We start from the raw sequence: 18,637 nt of genomic DNA on the forward strand, positions 1-18,637 counted from the left end.
TTTGGCATCGATCGACATCCAGTAGTTTATGATAGCATTTACAGAATAAATAATAAGGGTACTAGAACATGTGTGTGTGAATATATGAACTTCCTAAAGGACGTATAGGCAGTCATCAACTTCTAACTTCATTTAATGACCGTTCAAAATTAGAATGACATTGGAAAAAAAAGGACTTATGACCGTTTTTCACACGACCGTTGCAGCATCCTCGTGGTCACTTGATCAAAATTCAGAGGCTTGGCAGCTGGCATGTATTTTTGATGATTGTCGTGTCTTGGCTTCCTGTGATCCCCCTTTGCCACCTTCTGACAAGCAAAGTCAGTGGAGAGGCCCGGTTCACTTAACAACTGGGTTAGGAACTTAACAACTGCAATGATTCCCTTAACAACTGTGGCAAGAAAGGTCATAAAATGGACAACACTCACTTAACAACTGTCTTGCATGGCAAGAGAAATTTGGGGCTAAATTGTGATCGTAAGTCGAGAACTAGATATATCTTTTTTTTTAGTGCAGCAAGGGAAGTATTCTGGGTCAACCTTTCCCCTCCAAGGGCCTAGTTGCCCACCCTGTCTTAGCATGAGGCTTTGCTCACGTGGAACATTTCAAAAAATGGAACATGTGCACATGGTGGCACGGTGGTTAGAGTGCAGTACTGCGGGCTACTTCTGCTGACTGCCGGCAATTTGGCAGTTCAAATCTCACCAGACGTTGCCTCAGCCTTCCATCCTTCCGAGGTGGGTAAAATGAAGAGCCAGGTTGTTGGAGGCAATAGGCTGACTCTGCAAACTGCTTAAAGCACTGTGAAGCAGTATATAAGTCTAAGTGCTATTGCTATTGCTGTTTCGAAAAATGCTACCATCCCCATATGCAAGATTGTTCCCCACAACCTATTCTTTGATTGAATAAATGTTTGTCATTAACGATTCATCTAACCGGTGTTCTTCTTTCCCCTCCAGGCGTTTTGCTAGATATTCAGCAACATTTTGGGGTTAAGGACAGCGGAGCTGGCTTGCTACAAACAGGTAAGCACACCTCTTCTAATTTAATTTAATTTAATTGTGTCAGGCTGCCCAATTCCATAGCAACTTTGGGTGGTATACAGCCCTGAGCACAAAATTAACAGCAAACAACAAAGATAGTGAGCCATCTGGAAAAAAAGCCACAACTAGTAGCTTCTCAACATAAAACATTCACATTAGGGACCCACCACCCAAGTAAGGGGGGAATATTCTTTTGGAAGGTAAGCCCTGGTTTTGCACTTTGCATTGTTTACCTTGTGGTCTTCTGCTGCACTTTTAAACCAAGGTTGTGGCATACTTGTGAATGCGTGCCAGGTTTGCTTCAATTTGCCATTAACTGGTAAATGGACTTTTTATAGGTATTACGTGTCTCTGTTGGTTGGATTGCTATACTTGGGGAGTGAAGCTGAGCAGTAACTGGTGGGAATACTACAAACTTCTGCCATCACTCTCTCATGTTCTTTACAAACAGTAAATATTTACGAACAGTAGCCTCTTCGTAGAGAGCTAGTTTGGAGTACCGGTTAAGGTACCAGACTAGAACTGGCAGCATGAATTTTAGTCCCACCTTGATCATGAGTCCAGGTGGGTGACTTGGGCCAGCCACTCTCTCTCAGCCCTAGAAAAGAAGCAATGGCAAACTACTTCTGAACAACTTTGCTAAAAGAAACTGCAGGGACTTGTCCAAACCATCTCTGAGAATCGGACATCATTGAATGGGAGAAAAATAAAAGGTTGTTGTAACCCAGTGTTCTCTCTATGGTGCAATATTTGGTGCACAGAGTCAAGAGAATGGAATCATGAAAGGTTAAGGTAGCAAAAAAATAAATAAATAGTGCAGCAAAACATCTGAATTCATCAGACCTGCAGATTTTGCTGGGAATCTGCCGCCTGTACAGAAAATCTCTTTATTTTTCTTGCCAATGTTTACATTCATGTGGCAGCCATTATAGTTAGAAGGGTGGAGAATCCTGGTTCTAAGACTGTTGCCAATTAGGGATGTCCAGATCATTTTGAATTGGGTTCCTTCCTAAGTTACAGGAAATAATTGACTGTTTCACTATTGAACTTTCTAAGGGACGCAGTGGCTCAGTGGCTAAGACGCTGAGCTTCTCAATCAGATGGTCGGCAGTTCAGCGGTTCGAATCCCTAGCACCGCATAACAGAATGAGCTCCCGTTACTTGTCCCAGCTTCTGCCAACCTAGCAATCTAGTTCAAAGGCATGTAAAAAATGCAGGTAGAAAAATAGGGACCACTTTGGTGGGAAGGTAACAGCGTACCGTGCACCTTTGGCGTTTAGTCATGCCGGCCACATGACCACGGAGACGTCTTCGGACAGCGCTGGCTCTTCGGCTTTGAAACGGAGATGGGCCCCGTCCCCTAGAGTCAAGAACGACTAGCACATATGTGCGAGGGGAACCTTTACCTTTATCTTATCAAACTTTCTGTGAATTTTCTTTTTAAAGCAAGACCTAGCACCCTTAACACTTATCAGTGCTGTCAAGAAAATATTTTCAATCCATACAGAAAGCTGAAAGTTCTGGATACAATAATTTCTGGATAGTCATCATGATCTGGCATCTGGATCTAGAAACCTGGCTAGGTGATGCTGTTGCGAGAAGAGAAATTAGGCCATGTTTGCAATGTGGATCCCGATGACGGCAGACGGTCTGATGTTTTCTCATCTCTGCTAATGAGACGTTGTTTCTTGCCATTATATCTCAGGCAGCGTTTCTCAACCTTGAGTCTTGTGATCACCTTTTGTGACCTACTGACAAGCCAAGTCAATGGGGAAGCCAGATTCACTTAACAACCATGTTACTAATTTAATAACGGTGCCAAGAGCGGTCGTCAAATGGGGCAAAACTCACTTAACAGATGTCTCGGTTAGCAACAGAAATGTTGGGCTCAGTTTGGTCGTAAGTTGAGGATTACCTATACCAGCATCATATGTATATCTTTGTTACTCCCCGTAGAGACTAGATTTATTGGCTTATCCTGGTTAAGTTGGAAAAAGTACTATCTTAGTAGCTTTAGTTCAAGCTTTGTTTTAAGGAAGCAGTTACTCAGATAAACCCATGTTTTGTGGAAGTTCCTTCTTTTTGTCTATGGAGATCCTCAGTCATCCAGGTCATGGTTGTCTCAAAGGTGCTTTTTCAAGAAGCAACTGGACTTTCTGGTTTTTCTTTGAGGACATTTCACTTCTCATCCAAGAAGCTTCTTCAGCTCTGACTTCAATTCCTAACCATCTTCCATTCCCCACCATCCAATCAGAGCTGAAGAAGCTTCTTGGATGAGAAGCGAAAACCCTTCGAAGAAAAACCAGAAACCCTTGAAAAAGCACCTTTGGGATTTCCTTCTTTTTCTATTTTCCATGAACATCTCAGGGAAAACCACCTATGCTAAGCAGTGGCGTCTAAGGGTGTAGCTGTGCTCCAAATTAAGATTTGGTTTGCCTTTTTGAATGTGACATTGAGTCACGATTTGCTGAAAGAGAAGATTTGCAAAATATCCTCAACATCCTATAGGCGTAACTGTGTTTGTTTAACCCACTGCAGCAAAACCCACAAAGGATCTTACAACAGTAATTATTTCTTCATCTATGTATTCAGTTTACCTTCCATCTAAATCCAATCCCACACTGATAAAAAAAAATCAACTAATTCAAATATATATATCAGGCAATACTATGGAACGTAACTTTGTGGATTGTAGCCTTTTTTTTGTCATTGTCTGGGTGGAGGCTTCGTGGTATCTGAAGCAGAACAACTGGATTCTGTTATTAGCTTTGTACCATATAATATCAATTAGTTAATTCTCAAGACTCCTTTTTCCACTATGTATTCAAAATGGACTGAGATAGATAGGTAGGTTGGTAGGTAGGTAGAGATGTAGGTATAGATATAGTTGTATTGTATACACAACATATGTGCATGTGTGTGGATAGCTCTTAGCAATAGCACTTATATACCACTTCGCAGTGCTTTACAACCCTCTCTAAGTGGTTTTACAGAGTCAGCCTATTGCCCCAGAGGTAGGTTCCTGCCAGTTCTAACCTCTTCTATAGAAGAGGTTCCACAAATCTACCGTGCCGTTTAGTACCGGTTCCAGCTCCCTCCCCCCGCCCGTCCGCACCACGCTTGCCCCGCCCGCTGCTCACTGATTGGCTGGCTCACCAATCACCCCACCCACCTCTAAGTAAACCTTAAAGTCTTAAAGCTGTCAAGTTTGAACATCCCTGGGTTTTTTTCCTAAAGGGTTAGGGGTGCAAGAGTCTTGTAACTTGACAGGTTTAAGACTTGCACACTTCAATGCCGGAGTTCCTGAGTCAGCATGACTGGAGGAGGAATTCTGGGAGTTGAAGTCCTCAAGTCTTAAAGCTGTCAAGTTTTAACATCCCTGGTTTTTTTTTTTTCTAAAGGGTTAAAGGGTGCAAGGATCTTGTAACTTGACAGCTTTAAAACTTGCACACTTCAATGCCAGAATTCCTGAGCCAACATTTTGGTTGCTAAGAAAGAGCATTGTTAAGTGAGTTTCACCACATTTTACAAGTTGGCCACGCCCACTGTCACATGACTGCCAAGCCACTCCCACCCAGTCACATGGCTGTCAAGCCACTCCCACCCAGTCACATGGCTGTCAAGCCACTCCCACAAAGCAGGCCACACCTACAGAAGAGGTTCTAAAAATTTTGAAACCCACCACTGTATTGCCTCCAATAATCTGGGTCCTCATTTTACCCACTTCGGAAGGATGGAAGGCTGAGTCAACCTTAAGATGGTCAGGATTTTTTAAAAATTTATTTTATTAATTACTTTTATTTATATATTTTGAGCCTGGTGGGATTTGAACTGCCAAATTGCAGGCAGCCGATAGTCAGCAGAAGTGGCCTGCAGTACAACACTCTAAACACTCCGCCACTGAGGCTCACCGAGATGTAGGATGGATGTGTGTAGGAATTTCTTTGGAGTATAGATATAGATGTGTGTGTGTATGAGTGTGTGTGTGTGTGTTTATTTCTTTGGAGAGCAGGCATCAGAATTTCATGTTAATGTGTGCTGGTGTGTACACAGAAGAAAGTGACAATAAAGGTTATCTTATCTTATCTTAACACTAGAAATTTACATAGCGGTATACAGTAATTCAGCTCCAAGTAGGTCTAGGTTAGCACAGTCAATACAAGAAAAGTGGTTGCGTTATTTAAATTCACACTACTCAAAGTGATATTTCAGTGAAAATAGGGTAATTGGTTCCAGCTTGCTAGAAATAGGCAATGAAAATGTTTAAACATAAATATTTATGTGTATATTAATAAAATATCGCAGCAAAAGATAAAAAGAATGTACTTTTAAATTAAATATATGGTTAACAGAATCACAGAGCACAAGTAATCCTTGACTTTCTACTGTAATTGAGCCCAAAGTTATACTCATAAGTGGTGGGAATCATTAAGCAGGTTACCATGGGACCACGGTGTCTGATTTTATGACCTTTTTTGCAGCGGTCATTAAGCAAACACGGCAGATGTTAAGCGAATTTTATGGTTGTTAAATGAGTCAGTTTTCCCCAATAGGTGTTATTACTGGAAGTAAACACTAGAAACTATCACAAACTGCTGAAAAACTACAGTCGTGTGATCTCAGGATGCTGCAAACAGCGGTAAATGAATGCTAGTTGCCAGGTGCTCAAAATATGATCATGTGACCGTTACAGCATCCGGATGCGATCAAAATGTGGGTACTTGGCAACAGTATGTATTTACAACAGTTGCCAGGATCATGTGATCAAAATTTGTGACTTCCAACTAGCATAGTCAATTAGGTAAGCCAGATGTGCTGAATGACCAACTGACTCACTGAACAACTGCAGTGATTTGCTTAATAACCATAACAAAAAAGGTCGTAAAATCATTGCAACTCATTTAACGACTGCCTTGCTTGGCAATGGAAATTCTCATCCCAATTGTGGTCGTAAGTCGAGGACCACCTGTAGATGACTGCAAAACAGTCCCTCTCTCTTGGTCCCACCTACCTCACAGGATTGTTGCAGGAAAACAGGCAACTGTGTATCTCCAACAATCTGAAAATGTGATTGCAACATGGTATTCCAATTCTGGAGAAATTGATAAAAACTAATCAGCATCTTTAGAACAAACAAACCAAATATTTTAATAGCACTTTTTTTTCTAAAAACAGGCTACCCCAATACTCCTTGCAACGGAAGTCCTGCTAGAGCAAGGCCAGATGGCTCAGAGGACAGGAAAGGGAAGGGAAGCTTTCGGATTGTTACGGGAAAATGGATGGGAAAAAGGCCTGTTCTAGAAGTCAACTGTACCCTGGGGAGGGAGAGAATCTTTGAATTGTTCATTAGTGGAAACTCGGCGGAATTTGTCCTGTCTGAGTTGGGCCAGTGGAAGTATCCATAATGAGGTTCTCATTCATGAGAAAAAGGAAAAGTTTGCCTTGCACATGAGGTTTGGAAGAAAGAGCCAGACTAGCCTTATTATGCCATACTATCAGGGGTGAAATCCAGCAGGTTCCGACAGGTTCTGGAGAACTGGTAGCGGAAAATTTGAATGGTTCGGAGAACCAGTAGCGGAAATTTTGAGGAGTTCGGAGAACCAGCAAATGCCACCTCTGGCTGGCCCCAGAGTAGGGTAGGAATGGAGATTTTGCAGTATCCTTCCCCTGCCATGCCCACCAAGCCACGCCCACCAAGCCACACCACACCCACCAAGCCACGCCCACAGAACTGGTAGTAAAAAAATGAATTTCACCACTATGTAATATCCCATAATTCTTTGTGGGGGAGGGTGTCTTCGAGTCAGTGTTGAGTCTCTGCAGATCCCTTGACCAGAAGTACCAGTATTTTCTTTGCCATTGTCTCTTTCCAAGGGCTGAGAGAAAGTGACCGGACCAAGGTCAGCCAGCTGGCTTCCTGCCTAAGACAGAACTACAATTCTGGGAGTTGGAAATTTTAAAATTTGAGATTGAGAAATACTGGGTTGAATGATGATCCTCATGGGGGTGGGTAAATAAAATCCATATTCCTCCCAATTCTATGAAAATAGAAAATGATTTTAAGATTAATCAGAAAACACAGTTCCAAAAAGTATTTGGTGTTGGAGAAGACTAAGCTAAAGATTTATCAAAGTCACTGCATAGTTATTAAAATGCAGAAAATAAGCAAGGAATGGAGCAAATTGCCCTTCACGAGCTAGCATCCTGTCACTTGTCACCCCCATATATGTCTTTTCTTTGTTTTGATTAAATTGAAAAGATAAGGACAGAACAATTCCAGCATATGAAATTTAATGGTTTTGGCAGGAGTCTTTATTCGAAATGATGACGATTTGACCTCAAGAGACATTTGTGCAGGAACATGGACTGCACTGGGTCTGACTGCCAAATCGTATCATGAATTATTCCTTTTCTTTTCTAGGGCCACAGGATATGCTGGAAGTTAACTTGCAAAGGTTTCTCTCCCCCCCCCCCCCCGCTTTCTTGTTAGATTGTCAAATGCCACTATGAATGGAGTGGTATCTATTTTTGAGAGCCATGGGAAAAAGGGACTAAAGGTTTTAATCCAAACCACTTCAGTTGCTAAATTTGTCCACTTTCTGCAGATTTTCTGGAGCGTGGTTAACATGGACCTGTTCAAACACCACAAATGCAAGTCCCCCTCTTTAATTTTAAAGAGGATTCCCTTTTCTGCTTCCAAGTCTCAGGAGCTTATTTTCACACACACACATGTCCTTCTCTCTATAATGGTAGTAAAAAAAAAAACCTGTAGTTACTATTTTGCTCCCAAGCAATGCTTTGTAAAAATGAATTTCATATCTCACAATCGGGGGACGGACGGACGGGGGACGGACGGACGGGGGACGGACGGACGGGGGACGGACGGACGAGACTGGGCAGTGCAAAAATCTTTCTGGAAAACATTGTTAGAAAAATCCTGGAAGCAGAAAAGGGAACTAAGAACATGGAATGAGAATCGGATTTCTCATTTTAAAGTCTGATCAATCCTCCATGCTCCAAGTTATGATCCAAGATTCTCTGCTTTCAGGCCATTAATCTTTTTCCACCAAATTGTAAAAGCATGTTGATCTGTTTAGAAGAGCTGCTTTTAAAATGCAGCATGTTCCCAAAGTAGCATACAATGCAGTTATATAAAAAGGCATCTGAGAGCAGAGCCACTAAACAGGAATAGGTACATTTTTCAGTTAAAATAATCTTATAAATAAGCCATGTTCACTGTCCATTTAAAAAGTGACAAAGAGTGGAGAACAGATAGTCCTCGACTTAACAAGCATTCATTTAGCAATGGTTTGAAGTTACAATGGCACTGCAAAAATGACTTACAACCAGTCCTTGCATTTATGATGGTTGCAGCATTCCCAAGATCACATAATCAAAAATCGGGCACTTGACAACCTGGATGTCTTTCCAATGGTTGCACCATCCCAGGGTCACATGATCACCATTTGCGACCTTCCCAGTTAGCTTCCGACAAGCAACGTCAGTGGGGGAAGCTGGATTCACTTAACGGGCTGTAGTGATTCACTTAACAACCATGGCAAAAAAGGCTTATAAAATTGGGTGTGACTTACTTAACAATCGCCTTGCTTAGCAGTGGAAATTCTTGGTCCCAAATGTGATTTGTAAGTTGAGGACTATGTGAAATCTGAACTACTGAGGAAGGATGTTCCAAAGGTGCTTTTTTCAAGAGGCAACTGGACTTTCTGGTTTTTCTTTGAGTACGTTTCGCTTCTCATCCAAGAAGCTTCTTCAGCTCTGACTCTATTCCCAACCATCCAGTCAGAGCTGAAGAAGCTTCTTGGATGAGAAGCGAAACGTCTTCAAAGAAAAACCAGAAAGTCCAGTTGCTTCCCTGAAAAAGCACCTTTGGGACAACCATGACCTGGATGACTGAGAATCTCCATAGACCAAGGAAGGATGCTTCATATAAAGAGGTTACAGTCCAGTGGTGGGATTCAAAAATTTTACTACCGGTTCCGTGGGCGTGGCTTGGTGGGCGTGGCGTGGCTTGGTGGGCGTGGTAGGGGAAGAATACTGTAAAATCTCCATTCCCACCCCACTCCAGGGGAAGGTTACTGCAAAATCCCCATTCCCTCCCGATCAGCTGGGACACTGGGGAGGCAGAGAATAGATGGTGGTGGGGCCAGTCAGAGGTGGTATTTACCGGTTCTCTGAACTACTTAAAATTTCCGCTACCGGTTCTCCGGAACTGGTCAGAACCTGCTGAATACCACCTCTGCTACAGTTGTTCTGCATGAATGGCCGCTATTCCTCCTTCTTGAGAATTTACTCTTGCATGTTGCAATTGGAGTATGAGCCATATTTTGCTTTCCAAAACACGTGCAAGCTTTCAACTATATATTGTTATGAGACACGTAGACAGTGAGTTCTGTATGGCATGGAAGCAATTTGAAAAGCACATTTTTTGCAGGAATTAAACAGCAAATCAATCAATCATATATTAGCCTTGTGGATAATTCAAGCCTAATGCATTTGACTAGTTTTGTAGTGCAAATCCAAAATACTTGGTCAACTGAGTCATGAGCTTCCTTATAGGATATCCTGCCATTGATTGACCCCTAGTTTTACCTTCTTTGAGTGGTGGTCATCTAGGCAAATACCATTCTGAAACTCTTAAGATCCCAAACAGCTTTGATTACTAACGGTCTGAGCAACTGGATTTAAACCTCCCTGAATACAAATAAGTTACTGATTTGTGGCTGTTTTTGCCAACTGCAATCTGTTTCCAGCTATTCTCATGTGGCTCTTTTTAATTTATATTTTATTGCTTTTTAATTAACAACAAAAAAATGAGTTTGAAAAGGAGCAAAACACAAGGATAATAGCGAAGTAATAATAATAGTCGAAGAGATAATAGTCGAAGAGAAAAAGAAGACATAAAAATAAAATAAAACAAAAACAAATAAAAGAAATATAAGGGAAAACACACATGTGAAATACCGTCATCATAATACACTGTTACAACTCTAGATATACTTGTCTAGTGGAAATATTATTCAAATACATATATACCGGTATATATTTCTAATATATTTGCAGTAAATGTAATGTTTGCCCCTGTCCAGTTGTGTCTGACTCTAGGGGGAAGGTGCTCATCTCCGTTTCCAAGGGAGCCGGCATTGTCCAAAGACGCTTCCATGATCATGTGGCCAGCACAGAGGTGGTATTCAGCTGATTTGGACCAGTTCACCTGAACCAGTAGTGGAAACCTCCATAAAACACCCGCCAGCCCCGGCTCTATGCCGTCTTATTTAGGCACGTTTTCAAGCTAAAGTGCATACGCGGAAGGCTGCGCATGTGCTCACATTTGTGAACCAGTAGGGAAAGTAAATTAATACCACCCCTGGGCCAGCATGACTATGGACCAAGGTGCATGGAATGCTGTTACCTTCCCACCAAAGTGATACCTATTTATCTACTCACATTTGCATGCTTTCGAACTGCTAGGTGGGCAGGAGCTGGGGCAAACAAGGTGAGCTTGCCCTGTAGCACGGCGCTCAGCTCTCGAATACAGGTTGTTGGCTTTCCATGTTGTTAGCTCAGTGTCTTTAATCATTGAGGCATTGTACCACCTATATTTACAGTATATTATCTTTTTTAACGTCCTGGGTTGTGTATCAATGAATCCCCATGTTTCATTGAACTCATCTATACAAAGTCTACATCTGTAGGCAATCTGCTCATAAGTGGCACCTGCAGTCAACTCCTCAATGAGTAAACGGAGCTGTACATTTGTCTTTCCAATACTGCAATACCAAAATAAATGTTTTAGCCATGGAAAGGGGCATAGAGAATTGTTTGCGTTATCCAGTTGTCAAATTCCATGCCCTATGTGTATGGTTCAAAAAAATATTATCTCCTGAAAATTTTAGCTTTGGTTGCACAATCATATTTCTATAATCCACTCTTTTCTCCCAAAACTTAGTAAGTATAGGACATTGTAGAAACACATGTTTCAAAGATGCATTATCCTTGTTGCATCTCTAAGAAAGTGCTGTTTTTGACAGATCATTCCTTTTCTATACAAAGCTATTTTCAAGTGAGTTGGATCTGTGGTGTAATAAAGGAGGAACTAGACCTAGGCGGGCATGGCTTTGAAGTTGAGGATTATCTGTATTTCTGGAAGGACAGATAGCCAGTCTTGGTTGAGATTTACAGATAATGTAGCTCTTGAAGTCTCAATGAAGACTGGCTACTTGTCCTTCCAGGTTATGCGCTGGTATCTCTGTCTCTCTGTGTGTGTGTGTCTGTCTGTCTGTCTGTCTCTGTCTGTCTCTGTCTCTCTCTCTTTCTCTCCTCTCTCGCCTCTCTCCCCTTCCCCTCTCTGCACAAATTATCCATGTGGTTAGACTTTGTGCAAGAGGTTCTGTTAAATATTCTTTTGGGGTTTGCCCTCCTCACACCTGAATATTTTGTTCAAGGCTAATCTAAACATTCATTAGATAGAGTGAAGTTGCTCCCTCCTGGTAGGAGACCTCCAACTATAGTATCAACACAATACAATAGCAGAGTTGGAAGGAACCTTGGAGGTCTTCTAGTCCAACCCCCTGCCTAGGCAGGAAACCCTATACCGTTTCAGAGAAATGGCTATCCAACATCTTCTTAAAGACTTCCAGTGTTGGGGCATTCACAGTTTCTGGAGGCAAGCTGTTCCACTGATTAATTGTTCTAACTGTCAGGAAATTTCTCCTCAGTTCTAAGTTGCTTCTCTTCTTGATTAATTTCCACCCATTGCTTCTTGTCCTACCCTCAGGTGCCCTGGAAAATAGTTTGACTCCCTCTTCTTTCTGTCAGCCCCTGAGATATTGGAAGACTGCTATCATGTCTCCCCTAGTCCTTCTTTCTATTAAACTAGACATACCCAGTTCCTGCAACCGTTCTTCATATGTTTTGGTCTCCAGTCCCCTAATCATCTTTGTTGCTCTTCTCTGTACTCCTTACCAAGGCTTTATAAAGTGGTATTAACACTTCACGTGATCTTGATTCTATCCCTCTGTTGATGCAGCCTAGAACTGTGTTGGCTTTTTTGGCAGCTGCTGCACACGGCTGGCTCAGCAGCTATCAGATAGTCTCCCTTGTCCTCAGCTTTAGAGAAAGATTCTCATGAACGCTGTTTGGTCAGTATCTGGGTAATATGACTCATTGAACTCACTTTGTGCATTTGGATGTGAAGTAGTCCTTGCATTTTGTCTAAGCACTGGCAAATTGTGTTGTCTCAGCTCCTATAGGTGCAGACTGGAGAAAAAAGTGTCCCTGAGCATCTGCAGAGGGTCCTTTCCTTTCTCCATGATAACTGGGGCTTGGAAAATATTACAGAGTGTGGATTGCATAAGGAGAATGTGTTATTATTGCTATTATTTATAAATTAAAAATGTTATTCATATACTAAAAACATGGGGAAACAATACCAGAGTTGAGTATTTCTGTTTCTGTTCTGAACATATGAAAATATGAATGTTTGCAGTATGTATTACTAAGTTTACTTGTTTGGCCAGGTAAAACTGAAAGTGGGAGCCCTATCATAAAAGTATATCTTACTAATAGCTTTTATTGCATTCGTCCTTGATATCTGGTTTATAATTAATCCAGAAAAACTGTCACCCCAGGAAAAGAGTTGCAATCTGTTGTCTGAATGTGAATTAAAAGTGATCTGCTGGAATGACTTAAGTGATACTATACCCATCTCTGTTTCCTTGATGTTTAGGACAACACGTTTGACTTTAAATTAGGGTTTCCATCCTAGGAAGTTGTTACTTTTGCAGATGCAAAGGCTGGGGTCTTCTTCTGCACGGGAAAAAAAACTTCTTGTGTGATTAAAAAAAAATTACTTTTGTAGAGTTAGGGTTAATTTTGCAGCTGGAACGATTCGCATGGTATCTGCAGCCTCCTGGCACTACCCCACTCCTTAAAGGAGTGTATTTATCTGAACTTTGATACAATTGTTCATCCTGGCATAAAAGGAACATAGGTCAGGATATCCTTATCCAAAATCCCAGGGGTCGTTATGGGATCATATATGTTTACTTTGCACTCAGCAGATCTCATTCGCAGAGTTTTCGGAAAAAGTGTTTTTACCTAGCCCAGCAATCCCATTTGATTTTCCAAATAGTTGACCAATGCTGACTTATGAAAGATAACAGGAAGTCCTCAACTTACAACCACAATTGGAACCAGCCTTTCTGTTGCTAAGCAAGAAGGTTATTAAGTGAGTCACACTTGATTTTATGACCATTTTGCCACAGCTGTTAATCGAATTATTTGTTAAGAGAATCAAGTGATCATTAAATAGATTCAGCTTCCCCCGTTGACTTGCTGATTGGAAGCCAGTTGGAAAGGTTGCAATTGGTGATCATATGATCCCAGAAACTCATCATAAATACATGCCAGTTGTTGTGCCTGAATTTTGATCTGGTGACTGTGGGTGCTGTCAGGGACCTGAGTACGAGGACCATACTGTTTTCAGTGCTGTTATAACTTTGAACCAACACTAAACAAATAAATGTAAGTTGAAGACCACCTGTAATTTGGTGGAATGCCACATGCTTTGCATGCAAAAAACCCTAAATTTAATCCATGGCATTTTCAATCCAGGTTAGTACTGATGTGGAAATGCAATTTTTGTTGTTGTTGTTGCTGCTATAGAGGCTGTTTCTTGTGATCTTATAAACTTTACAATAGCTAGAAAGGAGGGTGTGCACCTTTTCTCAGAAACACTATATTGTTGTGAATTGCCCCTACTGCAATATTAAATATTTAGGGATGGCTTGATCATGAATGGACAGATAAAATCTTGATCTTTAAAACTTTCCAAGATACAAACTGCTATTATTGGTGAAGTTGTAACCAGACCTGACCAAGTTTCAAATAGTCTTCTATATCATAGGAGAGCTGGTAGAATTTATTAGGTATACCATGTCTGGACTGCAGACATCCATTCCAGCCACTAGGTGGCAACAAATAAGATAGTGTATCTCTCATTGCTGCCATCTAGTGGCAACCTGATTTTGCAGTCACACTTTTATACTGTATTAGCTATAAACATATATTGATAAATTGCCTTGGGCTATGTGGATAGCCGCAAAACCTCCCCAAATTCTTATTAAGAGTTGGAAGGCATTTAAGGCTGTTGGTACATCATCAATCAAAATGTCTGTCACAGAATACACAGACAAATACCAGCTGCCAGCCCAGAAATGTAGAAACATCCATTCTTTGCTGTCATCTTATAGTTGTCTGGATTTTTGCAACCCCAGATGAGGAAACGCTAAAACAAAAGAAGCCATCAAGTTTCAAATCTGCCTCGGTATTATCGCTATGTATATGTAAGCTTACAGTTAGGTAGGTAAGTTTGTAGATAGGGTCCTGTTACTGTCATTTTTGAAATCTCCTATGAGGACCAGTCAATCCTAGAGAAGATCAACCCTGACTGCTCTTTAGAAGGCCAGATCCTGAAGATGAAACTTAAATGCTTTGGCCACCTAATGAGAGGGAAGGATTCACTGGAGAAGAGCCTAATGCTGGGAAAGATTGAGGGCAAAAGAAGAATGGAACGACAGAGAATGAGGTGGCTGGATGGAGTCACCGAAGCAGTAGGGGTGAGCTTAAATGGACTCCAGAGGATGGTAGAGGATAGGAAGGCCTGGAGGAACTTTGTCCATGGGATCGCGATGGGTCGGACACAACTTTGCAACTAACAACATGAGGACTGTTATAATCGGTGCCTGAACTTCCTGACATCCTATGTCAATGCTGGTCAAAAGGTGAAGTGGTAGTAAGTTAGGCGAGATGTTGGAGAACTTCTGCCAGGTCAATTCTGGGGGAAGACAGATAAAACAGTCTATATCTCAAGAGTTTGCATCTTACTATTGTAGGCATTCCTTGGATCTTGGTAACAGAGTTGCACATGGTTAATTAAATGGAGATCACCAGGAAATACCAGAACTGTAGGGCAGATTGTGGATTTTTTTTTTTTAAAAAAAAGCACATCCTGAAGAAGACAATGGCAAGCCAGTTCCATACCATTGCTAAGAAAACTCCATAAATCACTAGGGCTCTGCTGCCCCCACTGATAAGCCCATTTACCGGTTCAACCGGTTCAACCAGGTGCTCCCATCTCTGGCCATCGGGGGCGTCCAACTAGCCCCCATGGAACAGGTGCGCAATTTGGGCGTCCTCCTGGATGCCCGGCTGTCCATGGACAACCATGTAACAGCCGTGGCAAGGGGGGCGTCGTTCCATCAGGTCCGCCTGATGCGCCAATTGCGCCCCTTATTGGACCGGGATGCCCTACGCACAGTCACCCATGCGCTAGTGACGTCTCGCCTGGATTACTGAAATGCTCTCTACATGGGGCTTCCCTTGAGATGCACTCGGAGACTACAGCTGGTCCAGAACGCGGCCGCGCGGGTGATTATGGGGAGGACTAGATACTCCCCTGTAACACCTCTCCTGCGCGAGCTGCACTGGCTGCCTGTGGTCTACCGAGTGCGTTTCAAGGTTTTGATTATGATCTTTAAAGCGCTCCATGGCACAGGGCCTAGTTATATGCAGGACCGCATCCTGCCCCACACATCCCTACGACCAATTCGCGCACACAGAGAGGGACTTCTCCGGGTGCCGTCCGCCAAACAGTGTCGGGGGGCGACACCCAGGAGCAGAGCCTTCTCTGTGATGGGCCCAGCCCTGTGGAATGACCTCCCCCGTGATATCAGGATTATTTCCGACCTCCGCTCCTTCCGTGTACAGCTGAAGACCCACCTCTTTCAATTATCCGGCCTGGCTCAATCGCAATCGTAATCTTCCCATTCCTCCAAACTGTTTTTAAACTGTCTGTAAATATTAATTTTTTGGGTTTCTACAATTGGGGTATTTTAAAGCTGATTTTTAACTGTCTATTGATGTAATTTGTTTCCTCCTCCGTGTATGTATGTGTGTATGTATGTGTGTTGTATATGTATGTACATTTGGTGTTGTTATATATTTTTTATGTTTTATGCTCCATTGTACGCCGCCCCGAGTCCTACTTGGAAAGGGAGCGGCTAATAAATCCAAATTTATTATTATTATTATTATTATTATTATTATTATTATTATTATTATTATTATTATTATTATTATTATTATTATTATTATTATTATTCATGCTTTCAGGGCCCCTCGACTTTACTGGTAATTGCCAGAAGTGCCCTTTTCAATTTTTGATTAAATGTGATTTGTGTAATCTTTTGGGGAGGCCTAAAATTGTCTAGTACCAGAAGTGAAGAAGCTCTGACTTTACTGAACGTATTTCATGAAACTGGGTTTTCAGATAAGACTTAAGTTTTGCATTGGATCAGACCCAGCTATTGAGTTATTCCTACAGAAGTGGTTAGCCTGTTGGCTGCTGAACAGTTATAAATAGATCTCAAGTACAGTAATAAAAGGTTCAGCTTTTATGACTTCGGGGCAGAGGTTTGACTAGTTCTCTGAGGCTCAACAGAGAATGTATGATGAGAATGATGGATGAATATTCAAAAAGTGTTCCAATATTTCTGACTATATTGATTATTCCACTTCCCATTGCTGTTCTGATCATCTGCTCATCCAGTCTCCTTTTACTTGCATGTTTGAGAGAAAATTGGTTCCTCAACACATCTCCATGTTTTTTTTTAAATCATTCTCAGGTTGCTGGCATGCAGGCAAGCTGTTCCAACAATTAATCAGTGGAACAGCTTGCCTCCAGAAGTTGTGAATGCCCCAACACTGGAAGTCTTTAAGAAGATGTTGGATAGCTATTTGTCTGAAACGGTATAGGGTTTCCTGCCTAGGCAGGGGGTTGGACTAGAAGACCTCCAAGGTCCCTTCCAACTCTGCTATTGTATTGTATTGTATTGTATTGTATTGTATTGTATTGTATTGCTGTCAGAGTTCAAGGCCATACAGGTAGTCCTCGAGCATCTCACCTAGCTTAATACCACTTCACCTTTTGACCAGCATTGACATAGGATGTCAGGAAGTTGGGACCAGAATTTCTGTTGCTAAACATGATGGTTGTTAAGTGAGTCAGGCCTGAATTTCCGACCTTTATTGCCAGTTAAGCAAATCACTGCAGTTAAGTCAATTCTATGGCCATTAAGTGAATCTGGCTTCCTCCCATTGACTTTAGTTATCTGAAATCCTATGGAATTGTCGCAGATGGCAATCACATGACCCTGGGCACCGCAACCCTCTAAGTACATGTGACTGTGGGGATGCTGCAATGGTCATAGGTGTGAGGATGCATTGTAAGTTAGTTTTTTTAATGTCATTGTAACATTGAACAGTCAGTAAATGTATGGTTGTAAGTTGAAGGCTACCTGTATTGAACCAAGCTCCACAGCTACATCTTCTCACCCTTAAAAAGACATCCAGAGAGACAAATCTCTTGCTGTGGCTTGGGATCTTTTTCTTTCCTTCAATATCAAGTCATAGATTTCACGATACCGTTTCATCTAGAAGAAGGTTGATAGGGAGAGAGATGTGATTTCAGTGGTTAGAACGTAGTGTTGCAGGCAAGCTGAAGTTGGATCCTGATGAGCTCAAGGTTAATTCAGATTTTCATCCTTCTGAGTTTGGTAAAATGAGGACCCAGATTGTTGGGGGCAAGATGCTGACACTGTAAACCTCCCAGAGACTGCTATAAAGCACTATAGGTGTTCTTACCTAGGGCTTCCCAAAAGCATGAAGCAGACTCCTCGTCCCAATAAAACCCCTTTTATTTAGTTTAAAGTGAATTCCTCTCCAGCAAAGTCCAAGCCAACAGTATTTCAAGAGATTTCACAACTACAGACCTTTATCAGGCTTGGAGAGCTGCCAGGCCGATCTCTTTCAAACGCCACTCTGTAGCAGACAATACTTGGCAAGAATTCAGGAACAGATCTTCACCCTAATGGATTGAACTAATTGTCTCCTGCAAACTCCACTCCCCTTTCGCTCCTCTTAATTCCCTATGGGAGGGACCATTCACCATCCACCTATGGGTTTACTCCCGAGACGACCCTTGTTCCTTAGCTGTTCCCTTCTTCTGGCAGCTGTATGTATTTGCACACTGGGAACAGGCTCCAGTTGTTCTTCTGCCCCACTGATCTCCGACTCTGAAGGCAGATGATAACTGTCAAACAGCCCAGGACCCATCTCTGCCTCCGATGCAGAGCACTCGTCATGTTCCTCCCCAACCTCCTCACTATCTGAGTCTGCTACCAGCTCCGCTGGCTGTTGGCGGGCCACAACAATGGGATGGCATATAAGTCTAAATACTATTTCTATTGCAAAGGAGTTAACAATTAGAAAGGCTTGTTCTGCCATTGCTGATGATCACATTAAGAGTCTCTGATCTTTCTGAGAAAGGCAGGTGGGGAGTGATGACTATGCTCAATAATTCTCAATATAAATCCACAAACAAGTAACTGTGAAATAAACTCTTAAAACCCCCGACCCCATTCAGGAGAACAATTCCAAGTGCAAATTTGAATTTCAGTCTCCTTCAAGCCTGAGGGAAACCTTTGTCGTAATGACTTGAGATAGCCTTTCACAAA

At 42.0% G+C, this 18,637-nt stretch overlaps 1 protein-coding gene across 2 annotated transcripts in view; it reads left to right on the forward strand.

Moving 5' to 3' along the window:
• LOC309386146 (sphingosine-1-phosphate transporter SPNS2-like) overlaps window positions 1-18,637 on the forward strand; it is a 149,198-nt gene that overhangs the window by 47,020 nt on the left and 83,541 nt on the right. For both annotated transcript variants that reach the window (XR_014174354.1, XM_081941211.1), the window contains exon 2: window positions 960-1,025. Coding sequence is in view for 1 of the 2 variants with exons in the window: in XM_081941211.1 (XP_081797337.1) it covers window positions 960-1,025 (66 nt within the window). In the remaining variant the exon portion in view is untranslated. The remainder of the gene's footprint in view (window positions 1-959; window positions 1,026-18,637) is intronic.

The sequence above is a fragment of the Natrix helvetica genome, assembly GCF_964273705.1.
Source record: "Natrix helvetica genome assembly, chromosome: 2".
NCBI lineage: Eukaryota > Metazoa > Chordata > Lepidosauria > Squamata > Natricidae > Natrix > Natrix helvetica.